The sequence below is a fragment of the Carettochelys insculpta genome, chromosome 3, assembly GCF_033958435.1.
Source record: "Carettochelys insculpta isolate YL-2023 chromosome 3, ASM3395843v1, whole genome shotgun sequence".
Taxonomy (NCBI): domain Eukaryota; kingdom Metazoa; phylum Chordata; order Testudines; family Carettochelyidae; genus Carettochelys; species Carettochelys insculpta.
In genome coordinates this window covers 210,659,519-210,681,780 of record NC_134139.1, presented here as the reverse complement: position 1 = coordinate 210,681,780, position 22,262 = coordinate 210,659,519, and the positions used below count along the sequence as shown (strand labels likewise).

At 61.1% G+C, this 22,262-nt stretch overlaps 1 protein-coding gene across 1 annotated transcript; it reads right to left on the bottom strand.

Annotated features, from left to right (window-relative positions):
- Positions 1-1,403: 1,403 nt before the first annotated feature.
- On the bottom strand, positions 1,404-9,433 carry ATRAID (all-trans retinoic acid induced differentiation factor). Its single transcript, XM_074989084.1, has 7 exons — positions 9,343-9,433; positions 8,157-8,287; positions 5,012-5,083; positions 3,445-3,516; positions 3,101-3,222; positions 2,674-2,774; positions 1,404-2,164 (listed from the first exon to the last, which is right to left on the bottom strand). Exons 1-7 carry the CDS (start codon positions 9,430-9,432, stop codon positions 2,060-2,062), a joined length of 693 nt encoding a protein of 230 aa, XP_074845185.1. The 5' UTR covers position 9,433; the 3' UTR covers positions 1,404-2,059.
- Between the last annotated feature and the right edge of the window lie 12,829 nt (positions 9,434-22,262).

Below are 22,262 nucleotides of genomic sequence, written 5' to 3'. Positions count from 1 at the left end.
GACCGAGCAGTGTCCAATTTCAGGGAAGTCTTTGTCTTTTGTACCTGTCTTTGCTCCTGTTTCAAGGACCCATGTTCCGGCCTGCTGACCCCAGCTGGCCGGATCTCCCGCTCTCCAGGCACTACGACTGTGTGACCTGGAATCTTACCCCTTACGGGCTGGACTTTCAGAGACTCGCAAGGAGCAGCACAGAACATCGCTGGCTGCACCAATAGCTGTAACTGATGTACGTAAAGGATCACCTCAGCCACCCTGCTCTCTCTCTCTCTGCCAACAAACCTTTAGCTGTTTAGAGCTGAAGGCCCGGCCCAGTGGGCTGGTTTGGGTAAGACCCAAGTGTACGTTGACCTCGGACCGTGGCTGGACCCTTTGGGGCCCAGAAGAATCTGTGTGGAGTTGGTGAAATAGGTTTTAAGAGCCACTCACCTGAATTTGGGGGTTGCTGGTCTGGGCTGGTACAGCAGCGCAGCCCAGCCCAGCCCAGCTCTGGCTGGCCAGTGGGGCTGGCAGAGGTGCTGTGGTGGCTGGTTGGATTTGCTCCGTGAGAAGACGGCCCCGGGCTGGGATTGCAAGTGGCCTAGTTTTAAGCACAGTTCCCCTGGAAAGGTTCGCCGGGTTTAAACTCTTTGATCGCAGACGTTTCGTTACGCAATGGAGTAATGTGACGTTACTTCGTTCAGCACCGAAACGTCTGCAATCAACGACTCGAAACCCGGCAAACCTTTCTAGATTTTAACCGGAACCTCCTGGGTTACCTGGTTTGTTTTTTTTTATTTTTATTTTAGAAAGTTACCCTGGATTGATGTCCTTAGCTGTGTCCTGAAACCCCGCCCTATTACTCCCCGCCCTATGGGGAGTAGCCCAGCCTGAGAACCCAATGGGCTACCAGGCCAATCCAGTGCCCCTGCCCACCCTCCCAGCCACGCAGAGCTGGATGGGGGCCCAGGGGAACGTCAGCCCCTACTCACCACGGCGGCACTGCTCCAGGCCAGGCAGCTGTGGCAAAGGGAAGGCCCGTGAGCATGGGTTGCACAGGTCATGGCACAGGCACCCAGCCCACATGCCCTGTGACTCAGCTCCGGGGCTGCCTGGCCCAGGTCAGGCCACCAGAGCGTTGACCCATCCCCACCCCACAGCTCTGCAGCCCTTGGCAGGAAGGAGAGCCAGGGGACAGGAGGCTGCCCCAGCCCTGGGGAGAGGCAATTCAGAGAGACCCCCCCAGCCCCACCCCAGGGGCTGTGAGACTGTCTCCCACCACCAGCCCAGTCAGGCCGAGGGGAACAGAGGGCTGCCCAGGCACTGTCAGCCCCGGTGAGCGGGGGCTGTCCCTGGCCCCCACCCCGGCAGGAGGGCCCAGGCTGGAAGCTCTCGTGGGGAGGGAAGCAGACATGTGGACCATACAATTGCTGAAGCCTGGTCAGACTTTAATCCTCATTCCCAGGCCAGGCCAGGGCCACCCCCGCCCGTCGCCTCGCTGCCTGGGTGTGCCTGGCAGGGTCTGGCCCAGCTGCACACACTGCCTGGAGCTCACAGGGGGCTGCAGGCGCAGGCTCAGGAGGCAGTCAAATCACGGGGCTCACTCGAGGGGAGAGCAAGGCCCAGGCTGGGCCTGACCCGGCCCCGTGATTTGGTGTGGGGGTCAGACCCAGAAGTTCCCGCTGCAGGGGCCTTGCAGGCCAGCAGCCAGGAGGCCGGTAACCATGCACTGTGCAGAGGGTAGGGGAGGTCTGGCCCTGAGTGCAGGCTCCAAAGTGGGGGGGCTGTGCAGCCCCACATGGAGCACACTGCAGGGCTCCCCAAGGGGGCAGCACAGAGACTGGGGCCCAGAGGGGCTGAGCCTGGTAGCAGCCAGTGAGGGAGCCGCTTACAGCACAGAGCTGGGTCTCCGCAGTTCTGGGGGAGCTGGCCGGGTTGCAGGCAGCCAGTCCGCTCTGGGGTGCTGCCCCACTCTGCCAAAGCCCTTCGGCAGGGGAGCCCGGGGAACCAGGCCGTAGGCGCGGCAGCACCACAGCAAGTCCAGTGGCTGCCAGAGGCCCCAGGGAAGGGCTCCGGGAGGGTCTCAGCTGGCCTTGGCTTTCCGGCGCTGGGTGCCCCAGGCCAGCAGGGCCAGGCTGGTCGTCACAGCCCCCAGGGTCCCATAGAAGAGCAGCAGTGGGAAGGTGCCCTGCAAAGCAAGGCCAGCAGGTGAGAAGGGGGAAGGGATGTCTGGGTGTCTGCTACCCCACAGCCCAAGGATCCCACAGCCACCCCTTCGGCCCAGGGCTGCTCCCCTGCTGCACGCCGGCCCTTGGGGGGCATTACAGCCTCAGCTCTCACTGCAGAGCCTTGCGTTGCAGCTCTGACCCCGGCACGCCAACCAGCGAGCCCTGCCGGGCCTGCCCAGGAGGCAGGAGAGACAGCAGCCACTGAGGCCCCAGACCCCAACCATGGGGATGCTGCCAGCAGGGGGGAGAGACAAGCCGTCCGCGCCCCCGAAGCCCAGCCCAGCCCAGCCGCTGGCGGGGGAGGGACGAGGTGCTGGGAGCCCTGTGCTGAGGCCCAGCCCTGCCCCCGAAGCCCAGCCCAGCCCAGCCCAGCCCAGCCCTGCCCCCGAAGCCCAGCCCAGCCCAGCCGCTGGTGGGGGAGGGACGAGGTGCTGGGAGCCCTGTGCTGAGGCCCACCCCTGCCCCTCACCTCGCGTAGACACTTGTAGCCACGGTGGCCTCCGGAGCAGAGGCACTGGAAGAGGCCGGGCCCGTCCGGGGCGCACAGGGAGGTCTCCGGGCACAGCCAGGCTGAGCGGGACCAGACAGGAAAGGGGGTTGGAAGGGGGCCCAGGCCCCCACCCCGCAGCGCTGGGCAGCCAGGGGGAAGGCCCAGCTCCCAGGGCGAGGGGGAACAGGCCCTCTGGGGGTGGGCAGAGCGACAGCGAGGGGAGGGGGTGGCAGTGCAGTGGGGGCCCCGGGTCCAGATTTGTTGGGTGTTTCGTTACTGGCGGGGGTGAGTGATACTGGACCCAGGCCGGGCAGGAGGGGAGCCCGCGAGCCAGAGCCACCTGTGCTGGGGGCAGGGCGCTCTGCCCGGATCCCGCCACCCCTGCCCCACCCTCCCCAGCCCGTACCGAGCTCCCCCGAGCTGTTGCAGGGGTTTCTCTGCCCCCGGCAGGTCCGGCTGTGCCCCTGGGTGGTGACGCTGGCCCAGGCCACGCTCCCGCCGGGGCACTCCAGGGCAAGTGGCAGGGATCTGAGCAAGAGAGAATGAGAGCTGGGGCAGGGCGGGGCAGCCAGCCAAGCGCTCACAGGAGCAGGGCTGCCCTGAGCGCAGGGGGGTTAGTTTGTGCCTGCTGCCCCACGCTGGGGACCCCTCACCCCAGCGCCAGCAGCTAAGCCCCACATGGAGCCCCAGGCACGAGGGGAGGGCTGCCCCACTCTCCCTGCCCCCGGCAGCAGGCCGCCTGGCACTCACATGCTCTGCAGCCTGGTGAAGCCCCGGAAGGTGGCGTTGGGGATGTTCTCCAGGGGGGTCTCAGTCAGGTCACTGCAAACAGATGGGTCCTACAGCATTAGCCCTCCCCCAGCCCCAGCTGTGCCCAGCACCAGGACAGAACAGGCCCTTCCCTTGCCTGACCCTGGCACTCTCCCGCTCCCCTCCCCTCCCCGGGCAGGACTCTGGAGACGGGGCACACATGCCCGCTTGGCCGCTGCCCTGCTGAAAGACCCAGGAGAGGCGCTGCCCTGTCTGCCTGGCCCAGCTGGGCCTGCGAGTGTGGCGGGCGCCACGATGGGCCCCTCTGGGCCCTGGGGTGAGGCTGGGACAAGGGCGGGGTGAGCAGGCACGCCAGCCGCCACCCCCACTCCCAGCAGGACCCCTGGCATTCCCCTGCTGGGGGGCTCCACGCCCCCAATGGGGCAGGGCTGGAGCTAGCCTTCTGCAGCCAGCCCTCAGCAAGACGCGTGAGAGCCCCAGACCCTTGCAAATCTTCAGGCCCTGGGGTGGCTGCCCTCTTCCCCCCATGGCAGGGCCTGCTCTGGGGCGCGGCTGCCCTCTTCCCCCGGGCGCGGCTGCCCTCTTCCCCCCACGGCAGGGCCTGCTCCGGGGCGCGGCTGCCCTCTTCCCCGCATGGCAGGGCCTGCTCCGGGGCGCGGCTGCCCTCTTCCCCCGGGCGCGGCTGCCCTCTTCCCCCCACGGCAGGGCCTGCTCCGGGGCGCGGCTGCCCTCTTCCCCCGGGCGCGGCTGCCCTCTTCCCCCCACGGCAGGGCCTGCTCCGGGGCGCGGCTGCCCTCTTCCCCCGGGCGCGGCTGCCCTCTTCCCCCGGGCGCGGCTGCCCTCTTCCCCCGGGCGCGGCTGCCCTCTTCCCCCCACGGCAGGGCCTGCTCCGGGGCGCGGCTGCCCTCTTCCCCCCACGGCAGGGCCTGCTCCGGGGCGCGGCTGCCCTCTTCCCCTGGGCGCGGCTGCCCTCTTCCCCCCACGGCAGGGCCTGCTCCGGGGCACGGCTGCCCTCTTCCCCCGGGCGCGGCTGCCCTCTTCCCCCGGGCGCGGCTGCCCTCTTCCCCCCACGGCAGGGCCTGCTCCGGGGCGCGGCTGCCCTCTTCCCCCGGGCGCGGCTGCCCTCTTCCCCCCACGGCAGGGCCTGCTCCGGGGCGCGGCTGCCCTCTTCCCCTGGGCGCGGCTGCCCTCTTCCCCCCACGGCAGGGCCTGCTCCGGGGCACGGCTGCCCTCTTCCCCCGGGCGCGGCTGCCCTCTTCCCCCCACGGCAGGGCCTGCTCCTGTAGCTAAGGGGGCTGCTGGGGGACCTGCATTACCCCCAAGGGCGCCACGCTGTGCAGCTCCCAGCGGGAGCAGCAGAGAGAAGCGGGCACCCCGCGGGGCACTGGGGACACAGCTGGCCTGGCTGGGTCTGTGCTGCTCCCGAGGGGCCGTGGGCCAGGGAGCCCAGCAAGCTGGGGGACGGCCCAGCTGCCCGTGGGGGATACAGGAGGCAGCAGGCACCCGCCGGGGAGCACAGAGCCTGGGGCCGCCGGGAGCCACTCACATGAGCAGAGCACGTCGGGCAGCCTGGAACCCAGCACACAGCAGCGGTGAGGAGCAGTTCCCCAGATCCAGCCTGGGCAGGGAGACACCGTGACGCACCGGGCGGCAGATAACAGGCCCCAGGGCTCCCCACACCCAGCCCACACTGCGCGCTCCCCCCTCCCCACACCCAGCCCACACTGTGCGCTCCCCCCTCCCCGTATCCCGCCCACACTGCGCGCTCCCCCCTCCCCGTATCCCGCCCACACTGCCTGCTCCCTCCTCCCCGCACCCAGCCCACACTGCGCGCTCCCCCCTCCCCGTATCCCGCCCACACTGCGCGCTCCCCCCTCCCCGTATCCCGCCCACACTGCCTGCTCCCTCCTCCCCACACCCAGCCCACACTGCCTGCTCCCTCCTCCCCGTATCCCGCCCACACTGCCTGCTCCCTCCTCCCCACACCCAGCCCACACTGCGCGCTCCCCCCTCCCCGTATCCCGCCCACACTGCGCGCTCCCCCTCCCCGTATCCCGCCCACACTGCGCGCTCCCCCCTCCCCGTATCCCGCCCACACTGCGCGCTCCCCCCTCCCCGTATCCCGCCCACACTGCGCGCTCCCCCCACCCCGTATCCCGCCCACACTGCCTGCTCCCTCCTCCCCGTATCCCGCCCACACTGCCTGCTCCCCCCTCCCCGTATCCCGCCCACACTGCCTGCTCCCCCTCCCCGTATCCCGCCCACACTGCCTGCTCCCTCCTCCCCGTATCCCGCCCACACTGCGCGCTCCCCCCTCCCCGTATCCCGCCCACACTGCCTGCTCCCTCCTCCCCGCACCCAGCCCACACTGCGCGCTCCCCCTCCCCGTATCCCGCCCACACTGCCTGCTCCCCCCTCCCCGTATCCCGCCCACACTGCGCGCTCCCTCCTCCCCACACCCAGCCCACACTGCCTGCTCCCCCCTCCCCACACCCAGCCCACACTGCCTGCTCCCTCCTCCCCACACCCAGCCCACACTGCGCGCTCCCCCCTCCCCGTATCCCGCCCACACTGCCTGCTCCCCCCTCCCCGCACCCAGCCCACACTGCCTGCTCCCCGCTCCCCACACCCAGCCCACACTGCGCGCTCCCCCCTCCCCGTATCCCGCCCACACTGCCTGCTCCCCCCTCCCCGCACCCAGCCCACACTGCCTGCTCCCTCCTCCCCGCACCCAGCCCACACTGCCTGCTCCCTCCTCCCCACACCCAGCCCACACTGCGCGCTCCCCCCTCCCCGTATCCCGCCCACACTGCCTGCTCCCCCCTCCCCGCACCCAGCCCACACTGCCTGCTCCCTCCTCCCCGCACCCAGCCCACACTGCCTGCTCCCTCCTCCCCGTATCCCGCCCACACTGCCTGCTCCCTCCTCCCCACACCCAGCCCACACTGCCTGCTCCCTCCTCCCCACACCCAGCCCACACTGCCTGCTCCCTCCTCCCCGCACCCAGCCCACACTGCACGCTCCCTCCTCCCCACACCCAGCCCACACTGCACGCTCCCTCCTCCCCACACCCAGCCCACACTGCACGCTCCCCCTCCCCGTATCCCGCCCACACTGCCTGCTCCCTCCTCCCCGCACCCAGCCCACACTGCCTGCTCCCTCCTCCCCGTATCCCGCCCACACTGCCTGCTCCCTCCTCCCCACACCCAGCCCACACTGCGCGCTCCCCCCTCCCCACACCCAGCCCACACTGCCTGCTCCCTCCTCCCCGTATCCCGCCCACACTGCCTGCTCCCTCCTCCCCGCACCCAGCCCACACTGCCTGCTCCCTCCTCCCCGTATCCCGCCCACACTGCCTGCTCCCTCCTCCCCACACCCAGCCCACACTGCGCGCTCCCTCCTCCCCACACCCAGCCCACACTGCCTGCTCCCTCCTCCCCACACCCAGCCCACACTGCGCGCTCCCTCCTCCCCGCACCCAGCCCACACTGCCTGCTCCCTCCTCCCCATATCCCGCCCACACTGCCTGCTCCCTCCTCCCCGTATCCCGCCCACACTGCCTGCTCCCCCCTCCCCGTATCCCGCCCACACTGCCTGCTCCCTCCTCCCCGTATCCCGCCCACACTGCCTGCTCCCTCCTCCCCGCACCCAGCCCACACTGCGCGCTCCCTCCTCCCCGCACCCAGCCCACACTGCCTGCTCCCTCCTCCCCGTATCCCGCCCACACTGCCTGCTCCCTCCTCCCCACACCCAGCCCACACTGCCTGCTCCCCCCTCCCCACACCCAGCCCACACTGCCTGCTCCCCCCTCCCCACACCCAGCCCACACTGCGTGCTCCCCCCTCCCCGTATCCCGCCCACACTGCCTGCTCCCTCCTCCCCATATCCCGCCCACACTGCCTGCTCCCTCCTCCCCACACCCAGCCCACACTGCCTGCTCCCTCCTCCCCGCATCCCGCCCACACTGCCTGCTCCCCCCTCCCCGCACCCAGCCCACACTGCGCGCTCCCTCCTCCCCACACCCAGCCCACACTGCCTGCTCCCCCCTCCCCGTATCCCGCCCACACTGCCTGCTCCCTCCTCCCCACACCCAGCCCACACTGCCTGCTCCCCCCTCCCCGCACCCAGCCCACACTGCCTGCTCCCTCCTCCCCACACCCAGCCCACACTGCCTGCTCCCTCCTCCCCACACCCAGCCCACACTGCGTGCTCCCCCCTCCCCATATCCCGCCCACACTGCGCGCTCCCCCCCCACCTCACATTATGCTGTCCCCCCTCCCCGCACCCCATCCACACTGTGCGCTCCCCCTCCCCTCCACCTGCCACACACAACCTGGCTATCCCCTCCCCAGCCCAGCACTCCACACACTGCCTGCCCTCCCCACACCCTGCCAGCTACCTGGTCCTCTCCTTCTGCATGCACCCCTGGCCTGCGCCACCCCCTGCGTCCTTGTGTCCCGGGGTCTGGGCTGAGCTCCTGGGGGTGGCAGCGTCTCCCCAGAGCAGATCCCAGGGCTCTGTCCACCGGCACCTGCCCCACATAGGCTGCTCTACCCCAGCACTCAGCGCCCCGCCTGAGCTCCAGGCCCCTCTCCTGCCAGCCCAGGGCCAGCCGGAGGGCGCACTGTGGGGCCCCGCTGTTGTGCTGACCCCCTCGCTGGGGCTGGTCCTGTCTCGTACCCCACACTCACCCCTCAATGAGGCCCTGCTCCACGTCCCCACGGAGGCAGCAGCGCCCCTGCAGCACCAGCGCAGGGTGCGACCTGCAGTACTGGGCCACGCTGGAGCCGTTCCGCACTGGGCCGGGGCAGCAGCCGCACACCTGTTGGGGGGGGGGGGGCCCAGGACGTGAGCTGGGTCCCCAAACTCCCTGCAGTCCTCACCCCACTGAGACACACCGCCCCATGCCCAGCACCCCCCAATCCCCTCTGCCCCCCCATGCCCAGCGCCTCACACCCAGCGCCCCCCAATCCCCTCTGCTCCCCCACGCCCAGCGCCCCCCAATCCCCTCTGCCCCCCCATGCCCAGCGCCTCACACCCAGCGCCCCCCAATCCCCTCTGCCCCCCATGCCCAGCGCCCCACGCCCAGCGCCCCCCAATCCCCTCTGCCCCCCCATGCCCAGCGCCCCACGCCCAGCGCCCCCAATCCCCTGACCCCCCATGCCCAGCGCCCCCCAATCCCCTCTGCTCCTCATGCCCAGCGCCTCATGCCCAGTGCCCCCCAATCCCCTCTGCTCCCCCACACCCAGTGCCCCCAATCCCCTCTGCTCCCCCACGCCCAGCGCCCCCCAATCCCCTCTGCCCCCCATGCCCAGCACCCCACGCCCAGCACCCCCCAATCCCCTCTGCCCCCCATGCCCAGCACCCCACGCCCAGCGCCCCCCAATCCCCTCTGCCCCCATGCCCAGCGCCTCACACCCAGCGCCCCCAATCCCCTCTGCCCCCCACGCCCAGCGCCTCATGCCCAGCGCCCCCCAATCCCCTCTGCCCCCCACACCCAGCGCCTCATGCCCAGCGCCCCCCAATCCCCTCTGCCCCCCATGCCCAGCACCCCACGCCCAGCGCCCCCCAATCCCCTCTGCCCCCCATGCCCAGCACCCCACGCCCAGCGCCCCCCAATCCCCTCTGCCCCCCCATGCCCAGCGCCTCACACCCAGCGCCCCCAATCCCCTCTGCCCCCCACACCCAGCGCCTCATGCCCAGCGCCCCCCAATCCCCTCTGCCCCCCATGCCCAGCACCCCACGCCCAGCGCCCCCCAATCCCCTCTGCCCCCCATGCCCAGCACCCCACGCCCAGCGCCCCCCAATCCCCTCTGCCCCCCATGCCCAGCACCCCACGCCCAGCGCCCCCCAATCCCCTCTGCCCCCCGCTCTCACGGGGCTGGTCCCGGCCGCGCCGCCCGGCCCCCCCCAGGCCGCCAGTCCCAGCAGCAGCCGCAGGAACCCGGACCCCGCCGCCCGCCCCATCGCCCGCCGCTGCCCACGTGACCGAGGTCATGTGACGTGACGCGCCACGTGACCCGCCGGGCCGGGCCGCCCCTCCCGTGACACCTGCGCGTGCCTCAGTTTCCCCCCGTGGCGCACCGGGGGCAGCGCCGGGTCCGCGGGCCGGGGGGGGAGGACGGGGGCGCGGGCACGCGGGCCTTCGTAGCGGTACTGCGGCACCGTCCCCGGTCCGCCGCCCCCCCAAGCACCCCGCCCCCCTCGCGCCCCCGCCCCCCCAGCACCCCGCCCCCTCGCGCCCCCGCACCCCCAAGCACCCCGCCCCCCCAGCACCCCGCCCCCCTCGCGCCCCCCAGCCTGACCCCCCCCCGGACCTCGCCCCCCCAGCCTAATCCCCCACGTGCCCCTCACCCCCCCCAGCCTGACCTCCCTCGCGTCCCCCTCCCCCCAGGGCCCCGCCCCCCCCAGCTTGACCCCCCTCGCGCCCCCCGCCCGCCCATTGACCCTGGCCCAGCAGCGCGGCCCGTCCTCTGTGGCACTGCTGCTCGCTCACCCGTGGCTGCCCAGCCTGGCACCGTTCCCCCCGCCCCCATCCCCACCGCTCCCCTCTGTGCGCACCAACTGGTGCCCGGCGCTTGTGGCTCCTTCCGCTGGACCCTGCTGCAGAAACCGGCCACAGGCCCACCCACTTGGGACCCTGCGGGGAGCGCTCGGAGCCGGACCGGGCCTGCCTCCTGCACAGTCCTGGCGAGCTGTGGTGCCTGGGCCGGTGCCCTGCCCTGCCCTGGGCTCAGCTGCCCCAGGCTCCTGCCAGGTTTCCAGTGCAGCTCTCCCTGCACAGCCCCCAGTCACAGCACTGGGTTCCTCAGGGTACCCCTGAGAGGGTCAGATTGGGGTGAACAGCTCAGAGACAGGGCCGCCTGCAGCCCAGAGCGGCGTCCTCCGCCAGCTGGCACCCACCCAGCACATGGCACTTCTCTTGTCACATCCTCCGCAAAAAGGCAGCTGAGCAATTCCCGCAGCCCCCTCCTCGGCCACTGCCCGTCCCAGTCCCTGGCAGGGTATGGAAGCCATTCGCACCCAACCCCCACAGAAGGCACCAGCAGTCCAATAGCACTTCAACAGCTAACAGCGATTTACTAGTGCTGAGCTTTCCGGGGACAGACCCAAGCTCATCGCCTCAGAAATCATCGTGTTAGTCGTTCAGGTGCCAGAGGAGTGCCAGTTCGTTTTGTTAGAATATAGACGAACACAGCCGCCTTTCTCTTACAAATCCAAACAGGTTCCTCCAGCCCCAAAGGGCCAGCCACAGTCCCAAGCCAATGTGTACCTCAGACCTCAGCCAGAAAGGAAACGAGAGACTAGGGTGAGAGTAAACTTGTTAAAGCAATCCAGTCCCAGCCACCGGTCCCAGAGCAGAGGGGGAGCAGGCGGCTATTTTCCAAAACTCTGACAAGTTTCTTTTCTGGGTTATTTGGAGCAAGATGGTGTTGCTCCAGGTGGCCCATCCAACCTGTGCCATGTTCAGCAACAGTGAGCATGATAATATAATCATCATGGGAATCCCATGAAGGGGAGAGCATAGATAGTCTGGATAAGAGAAAGTAGGACAATAGGAGGTAGCCAGCGCACGAGGGAAAGCACCTCATGGAATGGTTGTCTTCAAATCTCTCCTTGGCAGCAGCGTCAAAGACTAGGCCATGTAGCCTGCACTTAGCTTAGCTTAGCTGTAGTATATAGTTTCAGTAAAAATGTATTATATTATAGGTATTAAAAAGCCTTTGCTAACGTAAGCCCAAAAGGGCCAAGGCCTTTCCATCTTTTCTGTCACCCGTGACACAAGTAGCCTGTCAGTTCAACACGGCATGAGTGGGGAGCTTTTTGCTAAACATTTTCCATAAGGTTAAGGTCATATTAGTAATGGTAAAATGTCTGTGTAAATCTTCGCTACCCAAGGTACATCTCCAACACCAATGGGTGCCCAAGTTTTCCCCCACCTAGAAAGGTGTGAAATTATGAGCCGAATTCGGATAAAAGTCACTCAATGGTATTGCCCCCTCGACCTTTTCCCAAAAACCGAAAAACATTCAGGTTAAAATCATCAGAAAACTTGGGGCCTCAGCAATTGTCAAAAATTGTATAAGGTCAAACCCTAATTTAATCATTATGTAGTAAAATGGGTAACAAACCCCCTTTCTGTTCAGGGAAGGCTCAGCACTGTGCTGCATTAAGTTGTGCCAAACAAATCTGCACCCCTGCACCAAAGGGGTGTTTGTCACCCCAACTGTCTCTCTAACTTCCTCTCTCTCGGCTCTCTCTTAATCTTTGCTCGCTGTCCTGAAACAATCGTTTGTATTTCTTCGGTTAACCTAACCACTGCAATGACTCCTTCCTCAACCAATGGCGGCAAGCTGGTCTTGGCTTCTAAAAAGTTCAAAAACAGCAGAACGTGTGGCATCCTGTTTGCTTAGCGTAAGTTAAACCGTAAGTGCAGTTAGTTAAGCAACAGGTACTGCTTTAAAATATTGTTAAGTAAAATCCTTTAATTGTAATCAAATACTAAGTGAGTTATACACCTTCAGTATGTTAAGTGCTGCATATGTATCATTGTGGTGCTGAATAAACAAACCATAAGTGCTGCTAAAATTATTGTCTGTGCAATCACTACAAATCCCAAGAACTCACCTGTAGCCTGAGACAAAAAAGGTGCAAACCTGTAATCTTTTAACTTTAGCTCAAATTGGCAAGCCTTCCCAAACCCATAAATCCTGCTAACTTCCTTTCCCCCAGGTCAACAGCCACTCTTCTTTCAAGTCCCAGAGCTACTGCCTGGATACAGAGAGATCGCTCAGTCAACAGAGCGTGCGCTCGATCCAGAGACAGCATCATCCAGAAGGTGCGCTAGACCCAGAGACAGCACCATCCAGAAGGTGCGCTAGACCCAGAGACAGCACCATCCAGAGGGTGCGCTAGATCCAGAGACAGCATCATCCAGAGCGTGCGCTCGATCCAGAGACAGCACCATCCAGAAGGTGCGCTAGACCCAGAGACAGCACCATCCAGAAGGTGCGCTAGACCCAGAGACAGCATCATTAGGCGGAGGTGGTGATCGCATCTCCTGACCCTGCTATCAGCCAGGCTCAGGACAGAGGTGCAATGCAGAGGCCACCTCTGCAGCAGCGAGACACCTTCTCAAGGTCTCTGTCTGGGAACTGAGAGAGTTAGGAGTGATGGAAGTGAGCATGAGGTGGCACCTCGTCGGCGTTATCTCCTTCCCTGGTACTGAGTTTGAGGTCAGCGTTTAGAAGGTGAGAGTCTGGATGCAGTTGGCCAAGCAGGAGGCTCTGGACTGGGAGGAGGAGGAGGTTTTCCCAATTGTGATCTATGGCTCTTCCTGTTTTGCAGGCTCTGCGGACAGTGTTTGCCTGACCTCAGGCATGTCATGCGGGGGAACTCGCTGGCAGAGTCCCCAGACCCACACCAAACTGGTGAATGCCACATTTTACACTGCAGCAGCGTGATGGGCTTTTAACTCCCGCTCCTCAGGGCCAGCGTGTCTCACAATTGATTGAGTGAAGTCCCGAATGGCCCAGGGCTCTGGCTGAAATGCACCCAGCACTGAAATCCCTCAGCTCCTGTTCCCCTTCATCCGGCCAGTGGGAATTGCACCGATCTATCTCATGGAGCTGGAAGGGACCTTCCGAGGTCATTGAGTCCAGTCCAGTCCCTGCACTCACAGCAGGACCAAGCACCACCCTTGACAGATTTATTTTTAACCTGTTTGCCCCAGATCCCTAAATGGCCCCTCAAAGACTGAACTGCAGCCCGGGGTTTGGTCGGCCCACGCTCGAACCACTGAGCTACTCTGCCCCACAGATGATACCGCAGCCCAGCCGCTCAGCTCCTGTGGGCCAGTTTTGCTGGGTGGGGCCAGCACAGGAAGCAGCCATGGGGCCGGCCATGGGCTGGATTAAAAGGCTGGGTGGGCCGGATCTGCCCCTGGGTATTCTCTTACCAGCCCCCCCGTGACAGCAGAATTACTGGGGTGAATGAGCCTCTGGGGCCAGCACCCAGCTCTGCAAAGCAGAGAGCTCCAGAACTCCAGTGGGATACTCAAGGGGCCCTGCAGCCCAAACCCCAGGCCCCTGCGTCTGCATCCCCCAGATCAGCCGAGCTGGCCGGGCTCGATTCCCTGCAGCCCAGGAGCGCAGCGCGGCCAGTGTGGGGAGCAGAACGGGAACTGCTTCCTCGTGCCTGGGCAGACCCGTGGCTGGGGGTGAGGTGCTGCTCACTCCCTTGCAGAGGCAGGTTCTGTTCCAGCAGGACTCCTGGGCCTCACAGGGACAGCAGCCCTGAGTCCTACGTTAGCTGCCCCAGCCCCAGGGCACAGTGGGGAGGGAGGGGGGCTGGATGTCTTGTCACTGGGGCCCAGGGAATGTGCTGCGTCTGATGGCCCTGCAAGAAGCTGCTCCAGCCTGGGAACCATTGGGGTGTCAAGCCCAAGGGGCTGAATGAGAGCAGCCAACGAGAAACCCAGGCACTGGCTGCCCTTCCTCAAGCCTTAAAGGTGCAGGAGGGTTTGGGACCCAGTGCAGGAGGGTCGGGGTGAGGCTCTGTGGCCTGCAAGGAGCAGGAGCTCACAGAGAGGGTCACAAAGGTACTTTCTGCCCTCAAAATCTGTGAGGAAAAATGAGCTTTGCTTGCACTGAGCTGGGGGTGCTGCAGGAGGGGTCCCAGGTGAGGAGCCCAAAGCTCCTTGAGCCCGTCCAGGGGCGAGTCCTTCTCCTGCCAAGCTCACGTCCCTCCCCTGTTCTCTCTGCTGCTTGGGGCCAGCCCCACAAAGCACCCGCCAGCCACTTCAGGCGCCTCGCTCCCAGAATCAGGCCCCTGGCCCCTCCCACTTTGCCCGGGTCCCACGGTGGCTGTCAGCCCTGCTGGTGCTGCAAGTTGCCGACTGCTCACAATGTCGGCGGTCCTTCCCGGCACGGCTCACAGCAGGTGCACTGCGCTGCTGGGCTTCACGTGCCCGGGACGCCTTTCCCACCGGGGATGCTTTGTGCCAGAGCCCTGTCCCTGCTTCCCCACACTGTGCCGCCTCCCCTGCGTGCTCGCCCCTCCTCTGGCTGTGCCTGGCATCCCTCTGCTGCCTGTAGGCCTTCCGTGCAGGCCAGGCCCTTCGGCTGCCATCCCGCTTGAATTGCAGGTGACCAGCCAATCTGCCTACGTACGCTTCGCTGCTCCGTGTGAACAGTCCTGGCACTAACTGCACAGCCCTCAGCTGCTGTTCTGCCTCTATGTCCCTGCTTCTGGTCACCTTTTACTGGATTTAATGTTAATTGTGTCACGTGGTCTTACGGCACCATGGGGAGGGATCTGGCAGCTGCCGTTTCTCACCTAACCCAGTGAAAGTCACCTCTGCTACTTGTTTTATGGCTGGAGTCCCTGGGAGTGTAGTGACCGCAGACACACTCAGAAGTACAAGGGCTAGGGTCGATTATTACAAGTTTTATTAAAGTTACAATGCAAGTGATGAGAACAACAAAAAGTCCTGTGGCACCTTATAGACTAACAGATATTTTGGAGCATGAGCTTTCGTGGGCAGAGACCCGCTTCATCAGATGCAAATTTCATCAGATGCGTAACTTTGTCTCTCTGTAAAAGAATAAATGGACACAAATCAGACATCAGGAACGGTCATGTACAGAAGTCTGCGGGAGAGCATTGCAATCTCCCTGGACACGAAGTGGCAGATTTAAGGGTGACAGTTCTGAAACAAAAAAAATTCAGAAATCAGATGGAGAGAGAAATCTCTGAGCTGTGATTTATTTGCAAATTTGACTCCATTAACCAAGGATTAAACAGAGACTGGGAGCGGCTCACAGCTTACAAAGGCAGCTTCTCTGCTCTGGGTGTTGATAGCTCCCCATTGCAGACTGACAAAGGCTCACATCCCCTCTCTGATCAACCTTGTCAGCTCTGGCCCTCCCTCTTACTAGGACCCCACTCTTTAAATGCCCCTCTGAACCCCACCCCCCACTCATGCATCTGACGAAGCAGGTCTTTGCCCACAAAAGCTCATGCTCCAAAATATCTGTTAGTCTATAAGGTGCCACAGGACTTTTTACTGTTTTCATATTGGTTATAGTACCAGAGAGGGAGCTGTGCTCATCTATACACTATCAAAACCAAAAAGCAGTCAAGTAGCACTTTAAAGACTAACAAAATAATTTATTAGGTGATGAGCTTTCATGACACGTGTGATGGGGTTCTGGGGTCCCCCAAGCTCTGCACCCTGTCCACAGGCAGGAGAGTCTCTCACTTAGCAGGAAAACAGCGGGTTTATTAGCCGACAGGGCACAGCATCGTACAGAGGAGTCAGTACAGCAGGCAGAGACAGCCAGTCCAATCCATGTTGAGGAGAGGAGGCCCCGAGGGGCCCCCAGAGCTGGGGCCTGGCCCCCTCCTTTGTCTCTCTCTCCCAGCCCAGACTAACTGCTTCCAACTCCCAGTTCCAATTTAAACCCCTCAGGCTCCACCTCCTCCTTTGTCTGCAGTACAAAGGTGTTACCTGGTCATCAAGGTTACCCTCAGCAGGAGACCCACACCCTCTGTGAGCCACTCACACACACACACAGGTATCCCCCACTCCATCACATCTCTCCCCCCTTCCAGACCGAACTGAGCGGGGTCACTCAACTGGTGACCTGGGGAAGTTCGGGGCTCTCCCCTCGTGACAGGGCATTGGCTGTACCCTCTGTTTTCCCCTCGATGTGCACCACCTCCACGTTATAGTCCTGCTGGGGGAGGCTCCAAGTTAGGAGCTTGGTCTTGGCCCTTTTTATGTGATGCAGCCGGGCAAGTCCCTTTAGTTCCCTTGGGTTGGTTGGTCTTCCTGCTTTAGCCCCGGTCCGTCAGCCACGTTTTTAAGTTGGGCGGGCAGAGCCCATACAGATGCTGCAGCACCAACAGATTAAACAGGTCTTTTGTGGTCTGGGTTCTGCCCCATTTGACCACCAGTCCATACAGCTGCTTCAGCCAATGTTTGGAATTCAGTTACAGTCTAGTAACGGAAGGTACAAATGCTTCCATCCTTGGCATTTAGCCAGACCACCACAATGGCTGTGTGCCTTAGTTTCCCCTTTCATGCCACACAATAGGTTTGGAATGTTTCTTTTTATGTTAGAGGTTGCAAGACTAGTTACAGGGAACAATGGTGACATTTCAGAGTTACAGACTTCTTTAACATACAATTCATGCTTTTACATTAATGTTATTATGTTACATGGCTTTTTCCAAACATTTAGTGCATGGTACAATTTTACAGCTTTTGGTAGCAGCACCCCTTGGTTACAGCAGTTAGCGTGAGTTACAGAACAAACCCATTGCAACTGTACATTTACGTTGCTCTTTGGTAGACCACAACCTTTGTGCAACATTTTTGAGAATTTGGTATTTTGGGGCTAAGTGGCTGAGGCCTTTCTTAGCACCATTAAGTTTTAATCGTTTTTTTTGCCCCCGGGGTGGAAATTTGATCTTTCTGGCTGTGCCCTCCCTTTTAACAAGAGCTGGGCCATTGATGATCTCAGGGAGACGGCCCCCTTTCAGCCAGTCTGGAAATTTGCAAACCAAACTGCTTTCTGAGAGTAGTTTTGTGAGTCCCAGACGCAGAATCCACATGAAGGAATCCCTGTTTATCCCTTACTGGCCCACCAGGCCCAAAGCTCCTTTGTCCTTCCACCTCCAACTACTGCCTCCCCATGGAATCAGAAGTTGAATCCAGTATGAGAATATAAGTGTTTCCACCATCTGGAGATGGGGAATTGCTGAACCTCTCCTGCATCCTACAGAGACTGACTGTGCAGCTGTTTTACTTGGTTCTCACAGGGCTGCTCACATTCCCTGATAGTTTTTACTTTACTTGCACCAGCTTCCAATTCCTGAGAAACTTTTACCCTGCCTGCTTTGGACCCTTGCAGAGCACAGCCAGTGGTTTCACACTCAGGCAGGTCCTGGCCATCAGGGGCTGAAACAAACTTCTCCCCAGGCAAAGGGCTGCTCTGGCTCTTACAGACAAGCACCTTTCCTGTTCACTCTCCTCCACCTCACTCCCATTTTCTGCAGTCCCCACAGACGGGTCAGGAAAAGTTTCAGGGACATTTTCTTCCTTAAGAGCTCCCCCAAACAATAACTCACCCCTGTCTGGCTCCACAGGGGCACTGCTCCCTTGAGCCACAACCAGCTCCTGGGGTTCACCTACACCCAGGATCACTTCTGGCCCATCAGGCAGATTCCCATGTAATCCCCCTCCAGGCAGACAGCCAGTACCACCGGACAGAAGGTCAGGGTCCCTTTCCTCCCTTCTGCTACCAGCTCCTTTATCTTCATTAGTCAGCATAACTTCATTGCCCGTCTGTTCTTGTGTCCTGGCGAGAAGATGACTCTGGTAGGACAGAGTCCTCTCACCCCCTCCCAATAACACCTCAGCATCAAGCAAAGAACAAGTACCAGAATCGTCTGATCTCTGGGATTCCCTGATGATACTAACTGGATTAGACCAAGTTAAAGCATCATCCCCCCTGAGAGACACAGAGGCAGGCCCACTTCCCATCTGGGCTTCAGCTGCCCTCAGATCCAGCTTTGGGATCTTGGCTCCATCTTGAGCCCCCACAGGCTCAGGCAAAGGATTCACTTCCCCAGAAGCAGAAGCACTTTTCTTGCACCAAGGACCAGTGTCCTTAGCAGGGATACCACTGCCCATCCCAGAGCCATTCCCTTTGCTCCAGCCCCCATGGCTGGATTCAGAGACACACCTGGAATGCTCTTTTCAGGTGGATCCTTCTCCAGCCACCCCAGGCTGGGGAATCTTCCTCAGACAATGGGCTAGTTTCCTCATTGGCACCTTTTCCAAACGCAGGCTCTGCTTTCTCCCCAGGCTGCTGCTGCTGTTCAACACAGACAGACAATGGGAGACACTTTCTCCTTTGTCCCAGCCCCCCGGCTGGTCTCCACACACACACAGAAGGTGAAGCAGCTTCTCTCACAGACAACTTGCCATTCCCAGTGGACAAGCTGCTTTCCTGCACGGACACACAGGCACCTTCCTCGGCCCAGGCCTGGAAAACTCTTCGCAGGTCTGTCTTGGCTACTAGTAGATGATGGGTTGGAATCGCTCCTTCCCTCCTTGAGCTGTGGCAGGCCACTCGGTTCAGAACTCCATGCAGTCCAGGGTTCCCTGCCCCGATCCGGGCTCACCTCTGCAGGATTCTCCTTAACCCTCAGCTCTGCCACTGCACATCCACGCTGCCTTGTCCAGCTTCTTTAATCTCGATTCAGTTTCCAGGTGCTGCCACTTCACAGCGGAGTTGCTCAGCATGGTTGCAGGCTCTTAGGCTGATGCCCTTTGCACCCCACGATTCCTGGAAGAATCCCTTTAGTGTGCCAGGCTCCTTGCGGGTCACAAGCTGCCCAGGGTTAGGCCGTAGGCCCCTCCGCCCTCTGGGACCGACTCCAACAGACTCCCAGCGGAACCCCTTCTTCAGTGTGACACCCGCTCTCAGGGACCATGAGCACCCTGTTTTGGGAAGAACTCATTCAGCGTCAGCCTCCTCAGGGGTCACTTGTTCCTGGGGGTTGGGCTCTCGGCCCCTCCACCTTCTGGGACCGACTCCAACAGATTCCCAGGAGTAACCCCTCAGGTGTGACACCCCCTCTCGAGGACCACGACCACAGTTGCTTGGGTTCGGCCGCAGGCCCCTCCGCCTTGGGGAGCTGCACCTCACTGCCCTTCAGCACACCTGGGTCTTGCAGGCCCCACTTCTTCCGGGGCCCCGGTCACTTACTGCTGGATGCTCCATCCTCAGGGTGCAGAACATCCCACTCCTGACACCAGTGTGATGGGGTTCTGGGGTCCCCCAAGCTCTGCACCCTGTCCACAGGCAGGAGAGTCTCTCACTTAGCAGGAAAACAGCGGGTTTATTAGCCGACAGGGCACAGCATCGTACAGAGGAGTCAGTACAGCAGGCAGAGACAGCCAGTCCAATCCATGTTGAGGAGAGGAGGCCCCGAGGGGCCCCCAGAGCTGGGGCCTGGCCCCCTCCTTTGTCTCTCTCTCCCAGCCCAGACTAACTGCTTCCAACTCCCAGTTCCAATTCAAACCCCTCAGGCTCCACCTCCTCCTTTGTCTGCAGTACAAAGGTGTTACCTGGTCATCAAGGTTACCCTCAGCAGGAGACCCACACCCTCTGTGAGCCACTCACACACACACACAGGTATCCCCCACTCCATCACAACACAGACCCACTTCTTCAGGCCAGTGGGTCTGTCCCACGAAAGCTCATCACCTAATAAATTTTTTGTTAGGCTTTAAAGTGCTACTTGGCTGCTTTTTGGTTTTCATATTGGTGTCATGGAGTGGGGGGAGTGCATGTGTGAGACTCAGGCTGGAGGTGGGAGACAGGCAGGGCAGCTCCCAGCGGCTAAGGATGACCCTGGGGCTATAACCCAGGCTGGCAGGTAACACCTCAGCCCTGAACAAAGAGGAGGGGGGAGCCGAGCTGGTTTTGAATCGGGGGCGGCACTTGGAGGCTGGAGAGAAGAGGGAGCTGGAAGGCAGCCAGCCTGGTGAGGGGGGAAAGCTACACCTCAGAGGGGCACCCCTCGGGGTCCTCTCCCCAGGACGGGTTGGAAGGACTGTCTCTGACTGTTGTACTGTCGCTTCTGTGAGAAACTGGGCATCTGTTGCCTAATAAACCTCCTGTTGTACCTGCTGAGTGAGTGTCACTCCTGCCAGCGGATGGGGTGCAGTGCATGGGGACCCCTGAACCCCATCACAATTGGTTACATTCTATTTACCTTATAGTCCAAGAATCCAATCCATATTTCCTTAACTTATGGGCAAGAATGTTGTGGGAGACTGTATCAAAAGCCTTGCTGAAGTCAAGGTATATCACATCCACTGACTTCCCCATGTCCACAGAGCCTGTTACCTCATCACAGAAGCTAATCAGATTGGTCAGGCAGGACTTGCCCCTGGTGAATCCATGTTGGCTACTTTTGATCACTTTCCCCTCTTGCAAGAGCTCCAAAATGGATTTCTAAGAATGTAAGAGCAGCCACATTGGGTCAGACCAGAGGCCCATCAAGCCCAGCATCCTGTCTTCCGATAGTGGCCAATGCCAGGTGCCCTAGTGGGAATGAACAGAACAGGGAACCATCAAGTGATCAATTCCCTGTCGCCCATTTCCAGCCTCTTGCAAACAGAGGCCAGGGACACCATCCATGCCCATCCTGGCTAACAGCCATCGGTAGACCTGACTTCCATGAGTTTATCTCGTTCTTTTTTAAACTCTGCTATAGTCTTGGATTTCACAACATCCTCCAGCAAGGAGTTCCATAGGTTAACTGTGTGTTGCGTGAAAAAATATTTCCTATTGTTTGTTTTAAACCTGCTGCCTCTTAATTTCATTGGATGACCCCTAGTTCTTGCGTTGTGAGAAAGAGTAAATAACAAATCCTTGAGGATCCCCTCCATTATTTTGAACGGACTAAGGTAAGGCTGACCGGTCTATAGCTCCCTGGATTGTCCTTCTTTCCTTTTTTAAAGATGGGCACTACATTTGCCTTCTTCCAGTGATCCAGTGTCTCCCCCGATCTCCAAGAGTCTTATAATGGCCAAAGGTTCAGCAATGACCTCTGCCAATTCCCTCAGTACCCTGGGGTGCATTAAATCCAGACCCATGGACTCGTGCACATCTAGTTTTTCTAGATAGCTCAGAACTTGTTCCTTCCCCACAGATGGCTGCTCTCCACCTTCCCATGCTGCATTGTCTGGGACCGTCGTGTGGGAGTTGACTTTGTCCATGAAGACTGAGGCAAGAAAGTACTGAGTACTTCAGCTTTTCCTACATCATCTGTCAGTATGTTACCTCCCTCATCCAGTAATGGCCCCACACCTTCTCTGCTAACCCTCTTATTGTTAACTTGCCTGTATGAACCCTTCTTGTTACCCTTCACATCCCTTGCCAGCTGCAGTTCCAATTGTGTTTTCACTTTCCTGATTGCTGCCCGGCATTCTCCAGCCGTTTGTTTATACTCCTCCTTAGTCAATTGTCCACGTTTCCATTTCTTGTATGCATCCTTTTTGAGTTTAAGCTGACTAACGATGTCCCTGTTAGCCAAGCTGGTTGCCCACCATGTTTGCATTTCTTACTATGCAGGGGGACTGTTTGTTCCTGTGCCTTCGGTAAGACTTCTTTAAAATACTGCCAGTTTTCTTCAACAATTTTTCCCCTTCATCTTTGTTTCTCAAGAGATCCTGCTCATCCATTCTCAGGTAGTCGGTCTGCTCTTCTGAAATCAAGGGTCTGTATGTCACTGCTCACCTTTCTTCCTTCTGTCCGGATCCTGAAATCCACCATCTCATGGTCGCTGCAGCCCAGGTTGCCACCCACTTCTGTTGCTCCTACTAGTTCTACCCTGTTTGTGAGCAGCAGGTCAAGTTGCGCACGGCCCCTGGTCGGTTCCTTCAGCACTTGTACCAAGAAGTTATCCCCAACATGCTCCAAAAACTTCCTGGATTGTCTGTGTGCTGCTGTATTGGTCTCCCAACAAATGTCCAGATGATTAAAGTCTCCCATGAGAACCAGGGCCTGTGGTTTGGAAGCTTCACTAAACTGCCTGAAGAAAACCTCATCTACCTCCTCTCCCTGATCTGGCGGCCTATAACAGACACCAACTACATCACCACCTCTGTTACTTTTCCACCTCTAAGCTTAACCCAAAGACACTCAACTGGATTTTCTCCTTCCTCAGGCTGGAGCTCTGAGCAATCATACTGCTCCCTCACATAGAGAGCA